This window comes from Felis catus, chromosome B1 (genome assembly GCF_018350175.1).
Source record: "Felis catus isolate Fca126 chromosome B1, F.catus_Fca126_mat1.0, whole genome shotgun sequence".
Lineage (NCBI taxonomy): Eukaryota > Metazoa > Chordata > Mammalia > Carnivora > Felidae > Felis > Felis catus.
In genome coordinates this window covers 116,387,933-116,406,349 of record NC_058371.1, presented here as the reverse complement: position 1 = coordinate 116,406,349, position 18,417 = coordinate 116,387,933, and the positions used below count along the sequence as shown (strand labels likewise).

Genomic DNA, 18,417 nt, shown 5'->3' with positions numbered 1-18,417 from the left:
TGCTGAGCAGAAATAAAATACCAGAACATCTCTTTTGTACATATTATTCAGATATAGAAGGTTGTCACAAAATTCTTGGGTAAGTTTTCAAAGTTTAAACATTTAATCCTGAAGTACTAAAACATGCAATATTAATTGTTAAAGTGTTAAGTGCTTATTATATATTAGAGACTGAACTAGGTACTCTGCACATACCATTCTTAAAACAATTCTGCAAGGTAGGAATTATTATAATTATGCTCACTTTTACAAATAGGAGATTAGAGCAATTATAAAAATTATAAGATTATAAAACCAAAGGAGCAGGGTGAAATTTAAAACCAAGTCCATTTAACAGCAAAGCTCATGCTTTTTCTAGGGGTCTACTTCAGGAAATAAATATGATAGATGCATGTATAAATTAATGTTAACTAGAGTTTTCTTCTTATAGTTATTTTCAAGTTTCCATTCTACTAGTCAGAGGGCAGTTTGTATTTTGATTTTAAAAGGCCCTGTTGGGATGAGCACTGGGTGTTCTATGTAAGCCAATTTGACAATAAATTCTATTCTTTTTAAAAAAGCCATTTTTTATCTGTTTAGATTCTGACATTGATATATAGTATATAAATCTGAATTGTGATTATCCTAAATTTAGTGAATATGTTTTTATAGTGCATGCATACATTATTTTTTTGCATCTACTTTCTATTGTATTAAACATTTAAATCTGAACCAAGAGGGCTTCAAATAAACAATAGGATGGAAAAAGGGGACAAAAATTTCAGATAAAATGTAAAAAAAATTAAAATATTTTGAAAAAAGAATTACATAAATATAAAAATCAGACAAAATAGATACTTTAAAAAAGGATTCTGATAAAATAAGTATGGTATTTTAGATGGGCAATTTTAAGAAACCCATAAACTCATATAAAAATTGACTTAAGAAGAATGAACAATCAAATACTCCGTAATTAAAAGACAACGGGCTCAGATGGTTTTATAGACAAATTTTACTGCATCTATAAGAAATAAAATCCCTTTCATACAAACGGATTGGACAGTAGAAAGAAGGAGGGAGAAATATAATCTTAATATTAAAGACTAACAAGGACAGACTGAAAATTATAAATTTATCTCACTTAAAATTCAATATTAGCAAATCAAAATAGTCAGTATTTCTTTTTTTGTAGTGACCTGCTAGAGTCTATCTCAGGAATGCAATTATCATAAATTTTAATAATGTTATACATTATTACCTTAAAGGAGGAAAATAGATGATCCTAGTCAATCCTCACCAGTAGAATAAACATCTGATCAAATTCAACACTCATTCATGGTAATTACTCTACTGTGAGAAAAAGAAAGGGAAACTTTTCCATATAGAAAAAGAGGGGAAATTCATCACCCAAATACAGTAGTTATCAAAAACATCAAACTTAATGGTGAAATTAGAACAATTTTTATTAAATTCAAGTATTAAAAAATCTACCCACTCTTCTAACTTCTAACTTACTTTATACTATAGGTCTTGTTCAATGCAATAAAACAAAAAAAAATCAAAGATGTATTAATAAAAGTAGTAACTAGAAATTATGATTACATTAGCTTCATAAGCATCCAAGAGAATCCACAATCTATTAGATTTAAAAAAAGAATCAATTCCAAAATACTTATTTACTCAAAGGAGTTGAACATTTTGTCCACACAAAAATTGCTCATGGATGTTCACGAAGCTTTGTGTATACTTGCTAAAACTTAGAAGAACTAAGATGTTATTCAGGAGGTGAATGGTTAAAAAACTGATACTCCAGAAAATGAACCATTATTCAGCACTAAAAAAATGAGCTATCAAGACATGAAAAGACACAGAAGAAACTTAAATGCATATTACCGAGTGAAAGAAATCAATCTGAAAAGACTACATACCGTATGATTCTAACCCTATGACATTCTGGAGAAGAAAAAACTATGGAAACAGTAAAAAGATGTGTTTTCCTAGTGTTTGAGAGAGAGGGCAGGAGGAATAGGTGGAACACAGTGTATTTTTTAGGGCAGTGGAACTATTCTGTACACCATAATGATGCATACACGCCATCATACTTTTGTTTAAACCCATAGAGTGTACAAGGCGAAGAATGAACCCTAATATAAACTATGGGCTTTGAGTGATAATAATTGTCAAGGTAGGTTTATCAGTTGTAACAAATGTACCTCTCTGTGGGGGATGTTGATAATGGGGAGAATACGCATGTGTGGGAGCAGGGAGCACGTGAGAAATCTCTGAACTTACTGCTCAATTTGGCTATAAACCTAAAACTGTCTAAAAAACAAATTCTATTAAAAACATAAATCAAACAAGTTTGCTAACTATCCAATGAATCTAAAATAAATAATAATCTTTCTATTATACTGGTAATAATCAACTACAAAACATAATAGCATAAAAGATATTATGCATAAAACAATATAATGCAGGGGCGCCTGGGTGGCGCAGTCGGTTAAGCGTACGACTTCAGCCAGGTCATGATCTCGCGGTCCGTGAGTTCGAGCCCTGTGTCGGGCTCTGGGCTGATGGCTCGGAGCCTGGAGCCTGTTTCCGATTCTGTGTCTCCCTCTCTCTCTGCCCCTCCCCCGTTCATGCTCTGTCTCTCTCTGTCCCAAAAATAAATAAACGTTGAAAAAAAAAATTAAAAAAAAAAACAATATAATGCATTCATTATGATCAACTAACAATCTCTAAATCCATATGTTAAAATTAATTTCTACCTTTCAACCTGCTTCTCCTACAGTCTTCCTTAATCAGTAAACGAAAACATCAAAACACTATTCTTCTAGTCTAGGCCCCAAATTCTGGATTTATCCTTGATTCCTCTCTCTATCTATGTCTCATAATCAATCAGCACAATCTCTTGGACTTGTGTTCAAAATATATCTGATTACTTCTCATCCCCTCCACCGCTAGACCTTTGGATACAAATCACCATACTTTCTCCTGGGTCTCCATTTTGCCTTTGTCCTTCTATTGTCTCTTTTCCATACAGTAGCCCAAATAATCCTTTCACACGTAAGTCAGATAATGTCACAAATCTGCTCAAAATCTTAGAACAGCTTTGCCTCTCATTTGGCATAAAATCAGTTTTTGGAATTGTACAAGATCTTACCCACTGATATGTCTCTAAGTTTATCACTTTCCACTCCCATCTTCACTCATTACATTCTATACATAGTCTCCTTACTGTTCCCCTACAAAGTATGCTACCTGCACTTGCAAGATGGCACATGTCAGTATGAGAGTGACTCATAATGGATATAGAGTTTTTTTGGGGGGGTGATGAAACTATTCTGAAATTATACAGTGGTGACAGTTGCACAACTTTTGTAAATATTCTAAAACCACTGAATTTTACACTTAAAAAGGGTGAAATTTATGGTGTGCAAATTATAGTTCAATCAATTAAAAAAACACACATCCTATGTTGTCTTAATGACGGGGGCTCAATTTTGGTGTTAGTATTTACTAGCTATATAAACTATTAATCCCTTTCTGGGTTTAGTTTCATGCTCTTATTATGAAACAGGGATAATCATACTTTGTTATAGGTTCCTATGAGGAGTAAATGACGTGTCTACATTTAAAAATTCTGGTATATTTTTAAGGTGACACCACGTATTCAGATATTGTAATTCCCTTATACCTTTATTTTTACTTAATTTTTACAATTCCCAGCTCAGTGTTATCTTATTAATTTCTATACTTCCTCACCTTCCCCTTCATTAAATGCCATTATAGTTACCTAAAAACTGCTCATCTGACAAAGGATATCTTTCTAGTATGGAGATGTGAATTAATGTTTTTCTTATATGAAGAGGATATGTTTTACAATTTGAAAAGAAGAAAAGTTCAAGTTTTTATATAGAATCACTAAATTTAAGAGTTCAAGCAATCTTACAGGTCATGTAGAACCACCCTTAGTGATAAGTGAGCTCTTGTACCAAATCCATTATTAGCGCTAACATCATCTGCCGGGGGGAGCCTGGGCAGCACAGCTGGTTAAACATCACATCCAACTCTTGCTTTCAGCTCAAGTCATCATCTTGTGGTTTGTGGGTTTGAGCCCTGCATGGGGCTCTTGGCTGTCAGCATGAAGCCTACTTGGGACTCTCTCTCGCTCTCTCTCTCTCTCTCTCTCTGCCCTTCCCCCACTCACATTTTCTCTTTCTTTCTCTTTCTCTCAAAATACATAAACTTAAAGCAAATGTATCTGCTGGAACACTTCCAGTGTTCAAGAATTTATTTCTCTTCGGGAGGCTCAGTCTACTTTTGGAAAACTGTAATGCAAATATTTATTACTAGTGTAGGTTCTTATTCTAGTTTTATCTCTTAAGATATTTTGAAGTATCTTACCATAATTTTTCATACATGTATTCATATAAATGTTTTCCTCTTTATTATCTATATTTCTGGAAGCAGAAACTGTAATTACTTAAACTACTTTGTATTCAACTTTGTATAAACACAATCAGAATCATGTTTATAAGTATCTTTAATAAATACAATTATGTCACAATGGGATAATGGGAAAACATGGATTCCCTCATATTTTGGGAACATGAAAAATCACAGAAAGAGCAAAGAGGTGAAAATCGCAAATTCTTACAAAAATATCTAGTTCTAAAAATATCTAGGGACAAAATCTATTGTTTAACATATATGAAAGAAAACTGAAAATGTTTTATCACTAAAATGTTACTTTTATAAAGGTCAGAGCCTATCCTATTAAATTTATTAAGGTATCTAAAAAACCCTATATACATATTAATTGAAATTTAATTTCATGGAAATAATTAAGATATTGTAATATTGGAATGTTTGAAATATATGAATTATTATAGCTGAAAGCTTAGTCAACTATATTTATAAAGCCAAGTATTTAGAAAGAATAATAATGTTGAAAGAGCTGACTGGCATAGCTTTTCAAAATGATATGTATATATTTTTTGGTCAATCAGCAATTAATAAGTACATATTATTATTCTTATATATTAAGAACTTTGTCTTTCTCTATTTTTATAATTCTTCCTTTTGCTTCTGTAATCCTTTTAGTATATGACAAGTTGAGACACTGTGATTATACAGAAAAAATGTGAAATTTTCTACCTGAAGGAATATGTTAATCTTAGTTATAAAACGAAATACACACAAAGGTTTTTTGAAAGTTGCATAAGTACAATCATACATAAGAGAATATATATGTAAAAGGGACATAAGTGATAATATTATTATGAGCAATAATTATGCTACACTGTATTTTTAACATCCATCTTCCTTTAGAGTTTGTAAATTAAATTTGCAAATACATACCAAATCTGTTTTCGGAGGATCTGGACACTCAGTGGAGAAAAAAGGTGTTGAACTTCTGACTCCACTGCTATCAGAAGTTGGCTTTGGAGGTTGAGCATGCTGTCTGTAAGTAGCACTTTTAGGAGTCCAACAAAAGAGGTTGATTGATTCTCGCACACAGCGTTCAATGTCAATTTCTAGATAGAAAATTTTTTTAAAAAGCCAAACGCTTAGAATTTGAATTGCTACATTTATATAAAAAACACAATCTTTCCTAAATGTATATATCCAATATGGCTAAAATGATAACCAATTAGAAAAGATGTGAGTGAAACTATAATGGAGATATTAATCAGCATATATATGACTAGAATGGCAGCAGTATTTTACATTATTATATATATACATATATACATACATTTATACATGTAAATATATTCATATATTTCATGTGCGTTTTATTTGGCATTATCGACATATATACACACATACATACATACAGTATATATGTTGTAATATTTCAATTTATCATTATTTAAACATCATGGAATATAACACATCTTATTTAAGAATCTGCCTCATTCACTCTAATAATATTCTCAATTTTTCAAAGTAAAATAGAGGTTGGAGAAGGGAAGGCTGCAATTAGGGAGCAGATAGGCAAAAGATTCAGATCACCAGGACTTCTAGTGAAGTATACTAAAAGTTTTATTTTCATCTATCAAAGGAGATATAAAATAAGCAGGAAAAAATTTATTAAAATATCAATTCTCAATTTTAAAAATAATTTTCTGAGTTAAATGAAGAAAGGCATAAGTGAAGTTTCATATATAGAAAAATTAAATGCACTTGGTTAAAATGATAAAAAAGGAAACATTTTCATAGAAGATTTTCTTTTCTTTCTCAAATCTGAAATTCATGCATCTTTGATACAGAGTTAATAAAAATAGGAAGGTTATCACACTCCAAGTTATTGTTTGTTTTGATGGTATCATAGTTCTTCAGGAGGTCAATATTCCTGATGTGGAGTAAGCTGTTCCCATATGGAGAAAGTGGACAGTGCTCACTTTGGCAGTACATATACTAAAATTGGAGAAAGTGGACAGACCACAGAAAGGCAGTAGAAATTCAAGAAGTTGACTAAAATCAAGGAGTTTAGCATAGGGTAGCTTTTCCCTTTCTATATTCCTAACATTAGTAAATGGCAGATATTCTCATTTTCTTTGTAAAAGTTCAAGTACAGCTTAGGTAAGCAATGAGAAAAAAACCATACCTCATGTTTTAAATTACAAAGGGATAAGTTCCCTATTTCTCTTTTTGAAGCAAGGAACTTATACATAAGGGAAGAAGAACATATGTCTTTTTAAAAAAAAATCTATTCTGCTGCTTCCTCTACCTCCCCAAATTAAAACTGGGAAATTTTTATTTTTTTTATTTATTAATTTTTTTACTAGAGGCAGAGAGAGAGAGAGAGAGAGCAAGCATGTGTGCTCTGAGGGAGGAGCAGTGGGGGGGAAGGGGGAAGGAAAGAGAGAGAGAGAGAGAGAGAGAGAGAGAGACAGAGAGAGAGAGAATGAATCTTAAACAGGCTCCATGCCCAGTGCAGAGCCTGATGCAGGGCTCACTCTCACAACTGTGAGATCATGAACTGAGCTGAAATCAAGAGCTGGATGCTTAACTGAGCCACCCAGGCACCTAGGACATATGCACTTAAGTCAATTCTGTGGATGGTACATTTGCAATTGCCTACTTTTGTAGGGAGGAAAACACTTGGAGCAGTAAAAGAGAAATGAATACTTAGTGAGAATCTATTACATGAGAAACATTTAATTCTTACAATGATTCTTGTAGAAAGTTATTGTAATCTCTCATTTCTATTGAAGATGAAGAAACTAAGACATAAGGAAACTGAGTGATTTAATATGGTAAATGTGCTATTATGAGTAGAATGTCCAAGGTTTCTAAAGGGTTATAAAGCATCTTTTATTTCTCAATTCATTTAGATTTGGTGTATGGACAGCAGGCCGGGAAAGACCAGTTACTCAATTAAGCATTCCTTTATCTGCTATTAGTGATGTTTACCAGATTCACAGTTGGTTACTTCCATGGCTACACAAAGAGGTCAGGTTTCATCATCCCATTTGCTCTTCCTAACATAAAATATATTTAAAAAAAACCGGTTAAGCATGTTTTGAGACATGGGTCTATTTATTTGAGCAATGGTAAATACAGTGAAATATATTAAAAAAAAACCCTATAACATGATCAAGTTGACACTTCTTCCACAATAAGAAGAACACAGATACCAATTGGAATAAAAATCAAAGTTCAGGATGGGTTCTCTACTCAACTTAAGAAGGAAGAGAGATGCTGAATTCATTTTAGAAAAATTCCAGTTAATATGTTTAAGATAAAAACATATTAGATATGTTTATTTATTTATTTTATTTAAGATAACATATTTAAGATAAAAACATAAAGAGAGAAAACCCTGTCATTTAAAAAATTTGATCCATTTAATACCATTTAATCGCCAAAAAAAATTTTTTTTCAGACCACAGATTTTGCATAAGTGGTGCTTGAATCAGTCTGACACATCTGTTGCCCAGTAGGAGCTTCAAGTTATGTCAATGATCCAGATTAGGGGTTGTAATTCAGTCATTAAATCACTAGCAATGGAAAAGTCAGTTGTATCTGCTTCAAACACACCCTACCAGTACTATAAAAATTTTACAGTGAATCCTGAGAATTTACTGGCATCCACCCTAATGCCACTCCAATTATTAGTACTGGCAGATATCCCATTCTCCATTCACTTAACCCATGTCACCTCTCCATCTCAAAATCCCTCCAAAGCACTTTATCATAACCAAAATATTATGCAAAAAGTACTCTGTAATTGTACCTCAAAATATGCAACTATTCTTAAAAAGTAATATTATCTTCTCCTGGGACACAACTTTTTTTTTTTAATTTTGCATTGTAATTTTAATATAATGCATTGTGAATAAAGCACGTTCCCTGGGTTATGGTTTCCCAGGTTTGATTCTAAGCTCCATGAGGAACTTTGTGACTCAGAGAAATAACTCCTCTAAATCCTGATTTCTTTGCCCTCATGCAGTCCTATCATATCGCTCAGAAAGATTGAACTATGTCCAAAATAATAAAACACATCTCATATTTCATTTGGGCCAGAAGAGGTGGAAAATACCTCTCTCCTGAAGACCTCTGTTCTCTTGCTCTAGTGGCTATGAGCGGCTTCCAAGATCTAGTGAACAGCTGTTGTCCTGGCATTTCTCTTTACTATCATCTAATTCCCTTTGGCTCTCCTCTATATTTAATCTTTAATTTGAAGGGCAAGACATTATTTACTCTTTCTTGATTTACTCCATCATTTTGGTGGAACTCATTTTCCAGTAGCTTTTATGAAAGCTATTAAAAAATATATCTTTTAATATATTTATTCTGTCCTTGACTGTTGGTTGGAGTAGGCAGAGCATTCTAGGGTTGAATTTTTTTCCTTCAGTTATGAAAAATAGTGCTCCATTGTCTTCTGAGAAGTCTGATATGATTCTGAATTCAAATAATTTGTATGTGATTTTCTCCTTTTCTGTAAACTTTTAGGATTCTTGGTGTTCTAAATTTTTTTTTTCAACGTTTTTAATTCATTTTTGGGACAGAGAGAGACAGAGCATGAACGGGAGAGGAGCAGAGAGAGAGGGAGACACAGAATCGGAAACAGGCTCCAGGCTCTGAGTCATCAGCCCAGAGCCTGATGCGGGGCTCGAACCCACGGACCGCGAGATCGTGACCTGGCTGAAGTCGGACGCTTAACCGACAGCGCCACCCAGGGGCCCCTAGGATTCTTGGTGTTCTAAAAATTCAAAATGATATATGTAAAAGTGTGTCACTTCATTATGCTAGGTATTTGATGGTCCTTTTGTAATCCTTCACTTACAGAGAAAGTTCTTGTTTGAGGTCTGTGATGCTTTCTTTCTGTTCTTTCTTCTCTCTTATTAAAGAAATCTTGAACACCCTGAGTTGGTTTTCTAATAATTTTGTCTTTTCTTCTTACTTTCCATCTGTATTTTTGTTTTATTCTCTGAGAGATTTCCTAAGCTTTATCATCTAACTCTTTTATTAGAAAGCTCACTTGCATTTCCACATCATTTTTAATTTCCAGTAAATCTTTTTGTTGTTATTTAAAAAAACTGATTTGTCATAGTTGCAATATCTTCTTATAACTATCTTTCTTAGGATATTCTTTTATTCAGTTTGCTGGTTTGTGTCTTTTAGTTAGAGGTTTTCTATAGAGATTTGGTGATTTATGACTACATATTTAAAAAGAATAGTACTGAAAATCAAATTGGAAGTTTTGTATATGTGGAAAGGTCTTGGTGACTGGTAGACTGACTGTTGAGTAACTTTGAGACACGGTCATTTGTTGGAAGACGCCTAAATAAGGTATTTCTCCCTCTGGGGACGTTCCATCTCTCCAGAGAATAATTCTCTGTCTAAACTAATCTTTGCCAGCATTGACCATGGAGGAGTGTGGGGGTTCTAACTACATATATTCCCTTACTTCTGCTCTCTGCTATGCTATTGACTCTGAGTCTCAAGATACTTTGATTCTAGGGGTGCCTGCATGGCTCAGTCTGGTTAAGCATTGGACTTTGGCTTTGGTCATGATCCCAGGGTTTGTGGATTTGAACCCTGCATTGGGCTTGCATCAGGCTCTCTGCTGACAGCATGGAACCTACTTTGGATCCTCTGTCCCCCTCTGTCTCTGCCCCTCCCCATCCTACACTATCTCTTTCAAAAATAAACAAACATAAAAAAAACAAAGAAGAAAGATACTTTGATTCTATTACTCCAAAGAATACCCCTCCAAATTTAATGTTCACATGGATATGTTTTTTGTATTATTTGCAAAAGTAAATATATTTAAGTCACAAACAGTGAAGACTTCTGTCTTTACACCAATTTCCCTCCATTACACTTCATTTTGTGTTAGGCAACATTAGAGTGGCTAGGGGCACTTTGAGATATAACTAAGAATAAGCTAAATCAGGAATAGTTACATAATTAGTTTCATTTAATGGGATATGGTTTTGTGATTTGAAGTCACTTTAGGGTATTGACAAAATAATTTTTTTAATGTTTATTTTTGAGAGAGAGAGAGAGACACAGTGCAAGTGGGGGAGAGGCAGAGAGAGAGGGAGACACAGAATCCGAAGCAGGCTCCAGTCTCTGAGCTGTCAGCACAGAGCCTGACACGGGGTTCGAACTCACAAATTGTGAGATCATGACCTAAGCTGGTTGGACGCTTAACCGAATGAGCCATCCAGGCATCCTGACAAAAGATTTTCTCCTGGATGAAACTCTAGCCAGGATTATTTACATCCTTTCTTGACTATGCCTCAACTTTGGCTTATAAAGACTTGTCTCCCAGCCTCTGTGGGAAGGTAGGAACCTACCTTTGGTAAGTGCCAATTAGCAAACCTAGATGGGTTTCACATGGGCCAATGCCCTCTTTCACACTTCTGTAAGTTTTCATTTTCCTGAATCTTCTGAGCCCCCTACTCACCCACCCTCCCCACCTATTCTCTCATTCTTCCTTTAAAATGCTCAGTTACCTCTGTACAAAATGAAGTTCAATTCATGTTGGACTCTTATCTACTGTAAGAGTATATTACTTAACTAGGATCTGGCTTTGTTTATGTTTGACAGTATAGAAAAGTTGCTCTAGAAATGATGTCCTGGAATATTCTTATCACCCACTATATAAGAGCAGAGGTATAATGTAAAATTATGTGTCCCAGCACCAGTTGTTTATGGGTAGGAGAAATGGTTGAAATATACACAGCCAAACATCAGGCTTAAGCATCCTTCCAAACATTAAAATGGAAAACTGTAAGCAGAGAATCTGGTTCCCATTGATGTCTGATCAAAAGAGAAATGCTCTCCTTTTAGGAATATGCTTGATAATGTTACATATACAGTTATAAGTGCATCATTAACTTTTTTTCTTTTTTAATAGGAATTTCACAAAATAGCATTTCTGTATTTACAGGAAAGAAATCTGCAGCACCACAACAGAGGGTATTATCTGTGTTAAGTCACATGTTTTATGCATTCCCACTATCAATAATAAAAAAACAAATTTCAACCAACACTGCCAGTGGAAAGACTGATTATTTTGTTTGTATAGAAAATAAGTACAATTATTGTCATGTGTAGAGATAATCAATGAGTATGAAGCAAAAAAGGAGGAAAAAATACAGAGGTATCTGACATTTAATAATTAAAGTATTATGTTATTTTTCCTTTTTGTAATTTGTCATGATCTCTTTGCTCGTTCTCAATATTTTTTAATGGTCTAATTTTGTACTGTAACTTATATCCTCTTAAATTTCTCCACATTGTTTAAGCTTCAGGCCCACAAAATCTGGCCATTTCCCTATCTTACCGTCTTCTGTTAGGTGGCAGAGAAGACACGTGGCTAGCAAGGTGGGTGCAAAGGCTGACAGAGGTGGGAGAAATGAAACTACTCCTTACGTGCACATTGAACTAATTCCTCTGTTTTTTTCTGCCTCATTTTCATTCACTTTCAATTCGTGAGACTTTGGTGCTCTGCACCAAGAACTGGCTTGCTTCTTGCTATTATTCTCTTTGCAGGAAGGTTTCAGTTCTCTTTACTTTTTATTAAGGGAGTTATTATTGATGTAATTGTGTTCTATCTTCTAAATATTTGTTGCCGTTTCTTGTCTACTAGTGCGCTTCTTACATTCTCTTTGTATTTAGGATTATACTTTTTTCATTCCCTTACTGTTTTGCTTTAGTGATGTTTCACAAGGCAGTAGGGATAAACATACATGTACAATTTGTCATTCATAATTGGAAAGGTCTCAAACTTTAAAGGTTCTGGTTTAAAAGGGGTGGGAATGAATTTAGGAGATGAACATGGTGGGCTTGAAGCCTCACTCCCTTGGTCTAGCTCTTGATCTAGTGGCATTTAAAGTATTTACTTAGAAAGTGGTATAATAATAATAATGGTATACTGGAAAGAGCATTAACCTGGGAGGCAGCATGATCTGTGTTTAAATTTCAATTCAATGACTTACAAGTTGGATAGCTCTGGCCAAACTCATTTTTCTGTTTTTTTTTTCCCCCCTCAATCATAAAATAGGGATAATATAAAACACATGAAAAATTTTAGCACTTCAACTGAAATATTAAAAATCATAAGTCTTAGATCCCAGTTAGTCCAGGATCTTGTTTTAAACTCAGTTAAAATATAGGTTAAATTTCTATTTTGCGCTTGGTAGATTTCTACTTAGAAAGAGATTGCCTTTTAAGAAATATTCTTTTCTACCTTTCAGACTCTAAAAAATTGGAATGCTATTTAGTGATATAAAGAAATGGGCTATGAAGCCATAAGCAGACATGGGGCAAAAAGTCTGAAAAGCCTGCATACTCTATGATTTCAACTATATGGCATTCTGGTAAAGACAAAAGTCTTAAGACAGTAAAAAAATCACTGAGTGCCAAGGGAGAGTTGGGTAAGAAGAGTAGAGAGAAGGACTGTATAGTTGCAGCACAGGAGATGTTTAGGGTGGTGAAACTGTTCTGTATAATGCTGTAATGGTAAATATATGACATTACTCACTTGTCAAAACCCACAGTACTTTTCAAGACAAAGGGTGAACCTTAATGTAAACTACTGACCTTAGTTAATAACAATTTATCAGGGCCCCTGGGTGGCTCAGTCAGTTAAATGTCTGACTCTTGATTTCGGCTCGGGTCATAATCTCACAGTTTGTGGATGTGAGCCCTATATGGGGCTCTGTGCTGACAGTGCAGAGCCTGCTTGGGATTCTGTCTCTGTCTCTCTCTCGTTCTCTCGCTCTGTCTCAAATAAAATAAAGTTAAGAAAAAAACATACACTCCTTTAAAAAAATTTAAAAAATATTACAAGGGAATAGAATTTGGGAACAATTTTTGCAAAAATAATAATGCTTTTCTCCTGTGTTCTTTCTTCAAGAATTAAAGAGTTAGTATAAAGTGAAGGAAAGGAGGAAGAAAGGAGAGGGAACTTATAAAGATTGAATGTTACAAGTTATTTATGTATTTTTAAAATATTAAAAGCTGGGTGCCTGGGAGGCTCAGTTGGTTGAGCGTCTGACTCTTGATTTTGGCTCAGATCATGAACCCAGGGTCATGGGATCGAGCCCCTCATCAGGCTCCTCACTGAGCCTGGAGCCTGGAGACTGCTTGAGATTCTCTCTCTCTGCCCCCCTCTCCTGCTCTAAGATTAAAATAAAATAAAAATAAAGATAAAATAAAATATTAAATACTACATGTACTTTAAAAAAGTCATACATACTGTGTATGCATAATCAGTACCATATTTTGTGGCAGCTGCATTATGTATGTTATCTTTAGTGCTCATCATAATACTAAAGCAGATATTATTATCCCCATTTTACTGAAACTTTCCTAATGTACAGAATTCTCAGTGAGATTAAATTTTTTTCCAAATTCACGCAGCTACTATGTGCCAGAAGTGGGATATGAACTCACATCTATCTCATCCATAGACAGCTTTTTTAGCAGCAGAACTACACTGAAAGTTTCCCTGTTCACACAGGTTGTGAGTGGTAGAGCTAGGACTTAAATCCTTATCTGTATTGACTGCAAAGTCTGTGCTATCTACTACATTACACTGTCTCTGAGCAATGAAAAGAAATATTCTTCTTAGTCATAATATACACTCAACATAGAAGGCCTACTTGACTTCTTAGATAATTCCTCAATTGTTTTAGCTAACAAGGAAATCAATATGACTGATATCTACTTTAATAATTTATAAAGGGATGCCTGGGTGGCTCAGTCAGTTAAGCATCTGACTTCGGCTCAGGTCATGATCTCACAGTTCATTGGTTTGAGCCCTGTGTTGGGCTTTGTGCTGACAGCTCGGAGCCTGGAGCCTGCTTTGGCTTTTGTGTCTTTCTCTCCCTCTGCCCCTCCCCTGCTTGTACTCTGTCTCTCTCTCTCTCTCTCAAAAGTGAATAAATGTTAAAATTTTTTTTTTTAATTTATGGTATCTGTCTTTCTCTGTATGACTTATTTCACTTAGCATAACACTCTCCAGTTCCATCCACGTTGCTACAAAAGGCCATATTTCATTCTTTCTCATTGCCAAGTAGTATTGCATTGTATATATAAACCACAGTTTCTTTATCCATTCATCAGTTTATGGACATTTAGGCTCTTTCCATTATTTGGCTATTGTTGAAAATGCTGCTATAAACGTTGGGGTACAAGAACCATGGAAGGGGGGAAGGGAAAAAAAAGTTAGAGGGGGGAGGGAGCCAAACCATAAGAGACTCTTAAAAACTGAGAATAAACTGAGGGTTGATGGGGGGTAGGAGGGAGGGGAAAGTGGGTGATGGGCATTGAGGAGGGCACCTGTTGGGATGAGCACTGGGTGTTGTATGGAAACCAATTTGACAATAAAGTTCATATTAAACAAAATTATAGAAAAAGCCAAATGGGGTGATTGCTACATTTATACCATCAATAGGAAAGCAGGTCATGGTAGAATGGAAAGTGAAAACAAGCATAATAATGATAATGGCAAAACTAATAATAATAATCACTTACATTGCATTTTCTCTATGCCAGTCACTGCTCTAAGTTGTTTAGATATACTGGTTTATTTAACACAACAACCCTATGAGGTAGGTACTATTATCATTCTCATATAATCAGAGGTAAGGAAACAAGAAGGTTAAGTCATGACCCTAAGATCACACAGCTGTGACTGCAGAGCCAGGATCTGAAACTTAGGTGACCAGTTCCACATGCCATGCTCTTAACAACTAGACTAGTGGGTGTCTCTTTGTTGAAAGAAAAAAAAAAACTAGAAAGGACAACTTAAAAAAATTCAAGCTTATTTTGTTCACAAGGATACCAACTGAGTAGTATTTCCATCATATTACTATCAAATAGATGTTCTGAACTGTGAATTTAGCAATCAGCTTCAGCAAATAATTTAGTTAAATTTGCTGTTTGCTTATGCTTTTAAACTCAGTTGATAGGGATTTCAGTAAAGTATAACGTATTTAGTAAGTTCAAATCAATGTTTAATCCTATCCTGTCTTTATCTACAAAGTCTGTCTCAAGAATTAAAGTGAAATATAGAGTTATCTTGTCTATCTTTTTTCTGTAGTCTTAAAAAGCTTCTTTCAAATATGTTCCAAACTTATGTCACATAATACTTTGCTTAGAAAAGGCACATTCTGTGTGTTTGTGTGTATATTAATCTGGATTCACATTTTAAGACTTTCCATGATTATTTCCAGTTCCTTCAAGCATCAACTAGTTATGAAGCTCAACATGGTGAAAAAAGAGATCTCTTTAGATTTAGGAAAGACATCCCAAATAAGTGTCCTTCGATTGAAAGTAAAACACAGGTGTACTTTAGAACAAAGCCTACATCTGGAGCCTGTTTTTTTTTTTTTTTTTAAGTCATATTTTTATTAGAACCTCTTTCTTCCCCAACAGGAATTATAGATAGTGGCCAAACAAGTGATGAACTAGAATAATGCTACTGAGGATCAAGGCAATTCACAACAGTAGAATGCATCCTATTTTAAGAGGTAGGTAGAGTTTAACAATTTTTTTTAATGTTTATTTCTGAGAGAGAGAGAGAGAGAGAGAGAGAGAGAGAGAGAGAGAGAGAGAGAGAGAGAGAGACTCAGTCAGGAGGGGCAGAGAGAGAGGGAGACACAGAATCCGAAGCAGGCTCCAGGATCTGAGCTGTAAGCACAGAGCCTGACATGGGGCTAGACCTCACGGACCATGAGGTCATGATCTGAGCCACCCAGGTGCCCCGGCAGAGTTTACCTTTTTAATAAGTCAGTTCTAACAAGCATATTCTTATTTTCTGATTTCAGAAATAATAATTTTATTTTCATGGACAACCAGAGTTACTATTAACATGCCTATACAATATGACAACAGATTCTTCCATAAGTGTTTAACTGGTACATTTATGTATGAAATTGGAAAGGCATTAAATTTGCTTGATTTCAAAATGCACAATCAGCATTTGTGATTTTTTTTTCTTTTTTAGAACTGACCAGAAAAAATTCTTTTAATCATAATCAATCATCTTCTGTTTACTTTGGCAAGTTGGAAATGAGAGCAAAATATATGCAAGGTACAGACAGTATTCCTAGCTTGTGAAACTAGCTTCTTTGTTACCGTTTCACATCAAAAGATTAAAAAAGTAGTGCGATTTTCAAAAGGAATCTATCGCCCAGAAACAAATAATATAAGAAGTGAACTACTATTTCCTCATATACAAAATAATTTAATTAAACTTTGATAAGTTAGAAAGATGATGGTGGTACTTTCAATTTGGGGGAGAGAAGGAAGGAAAAATTAAAAAAAAATTAAATTTTAAATTGTTATTATTTTCCCAAAAGGATGAAGACTTGCAACAACAGAGAGATGGTGAAGTACCAGATATAGATCATCAGCTAAAGATAAAAATCAGGGTAGGTAGTAGCAGTTTCTTTTTCCTCTTGAGTGTGCTTAATAAATATGTAATCTTAAGGTACCTTTCTTTTGTTCTTCATTTGTTTTTTAAGCAAATTTAACTCTTAGATAACTAAATGTGTTTCTTATCAGCAGTTACTTGTGTCTGCCTGAAAATATGGAGAACAACAATAAACTCAGAAAAGGGTTGGAGCCAATGAAATGCTGTTTGAAGAAAGTAGAATTTTTCTACTTGAAAAAATTTTGGTTTCTGCAAAAATACAGTTTCATTTTTTAATTCCACAGATTGCTATATCCTAGGTGACCAGATTACTTTGATCTTTTCAGCCACAGCAGCAAAGTTTAGACCATAGTCATATTCCCTACATCCACACTTAGCAAATTTAACACCTAGATTTACAAACTCCTCATTTGTGAATATAATATATAGCTTGTGATTTGCCCTCCAAAGGGGACAGTGTTTCCTTTCCTCAAACTGTCAAATTGTTACTAAGGAGCTATAGATAGGAGAGCAAAGTTCCATGTGAATTACATCTCTGTGTAAACACAGATTCTCAAACAAGTAGCCTTTACTTACTCTCTATCAGCTGAAGATTAACAGGCGTGTCCTAAGATTAAAGGCAAATATGTCACTGCCCCCAGCTCTTTTACCCTTTTGGTAGCATCACCGACATAAAATTAAACCACAGCAATCTAATATGACCCAGGTTTGGACCTGTGCTGGAAGAGCAGATGTGGTTACATGAGAGAGAGAATCCAGAGAAGGAAGTTGAAGCTCAAGAAGAGATTCTGAAAGTTTGGATGATTATTTTTGCAAAATGCTGTAAGACTTCTCATTATTTTAGAATTAAATTTCATTTAGGGATTCCATTTATTTATATCTATACCTGGTAAATCAGAGAAGAGAAGAATGCACTCATTAAAGCCATTAGCCAAAAGCCGGTCCCGAAGCTGCTGGAGGATTGCTACTCCAATACAGAATGGGAAAGAGGAGTTCCCAAGGAGTAAGGTGTCCCAGAGGTGGAAAATTTTGTGCAGTGGAAATACATCTATAAAACAACAAAATGTGAATACAATTAAATAAAATAAAAAGACAAAATTACAGAAATTAAAACAATAACAAGCTGTTTTACTAGACATGTTACAAATGGTTTATGGTCAAAACTAAGAACAAATATTGGGGCGCATTGGTGGCTCAGTCGGTTGAGCATCCAACTTTAGCTCAGGTCATGATCTCACAGCTTGTGAGTTCGAGGCCTGAGTCGGGCTCTGTGTTGACAGCTCAGAGCCTGAAGCTTGCTTTGGATTCTGTGTTTCCCTCTCTCTCTGCCCCTAACCCACTCGCATTCTGTCTCTGTCTCTCTCAAAAATAAATAAACATTAAAAAAAACATTAAAAAAAAAACCCACTAAGAACAAACACTACCAAAGTGTTTTTATAAAATGCTTATTTAATTTTATAAAATGTTTATAAAAACTATTTTTGGTTTGGTTTCACAAAACACTTATGAAATTGTATATAATATTT

General features: G+C 34.5%; 1 protein-coding gene across 9 annotated transcripts in view; it reads right to left on the bottom strand.

Moving 5' to 3' along the window:
* Positions 1–18,417, bottom strand: part of TBCK (TBC1 domain containing kinase) — a 228,105-nt gene that overhangs the window by 72,070 nt on the left and 137,618 nt on the right. For 8 of the 9 annotated variants that reach the window (XM_045056031.1, XM_023252881.2, XM_023252880.2 and 5 more), the window contains 2 exons: positions 17,778–17,939; positions 5,344–5,519 (listed from right to left, as the gene is read on the bottom strand). In XM_045056031.1, coding sequence (XP_044911966.1) covers positions 5,344–5,519; positions 17,778–17,939 — 338 coding nt within the window. Of the gene's footprint in view, positions 1–1,237; positions 1,330–5,343; positions 5,520–17,777; positions 17,940–18,417 lie in introns of all 9 variants that reach the window. The other variant, XR_006596888.1, reaches the window with a different exon arrangement.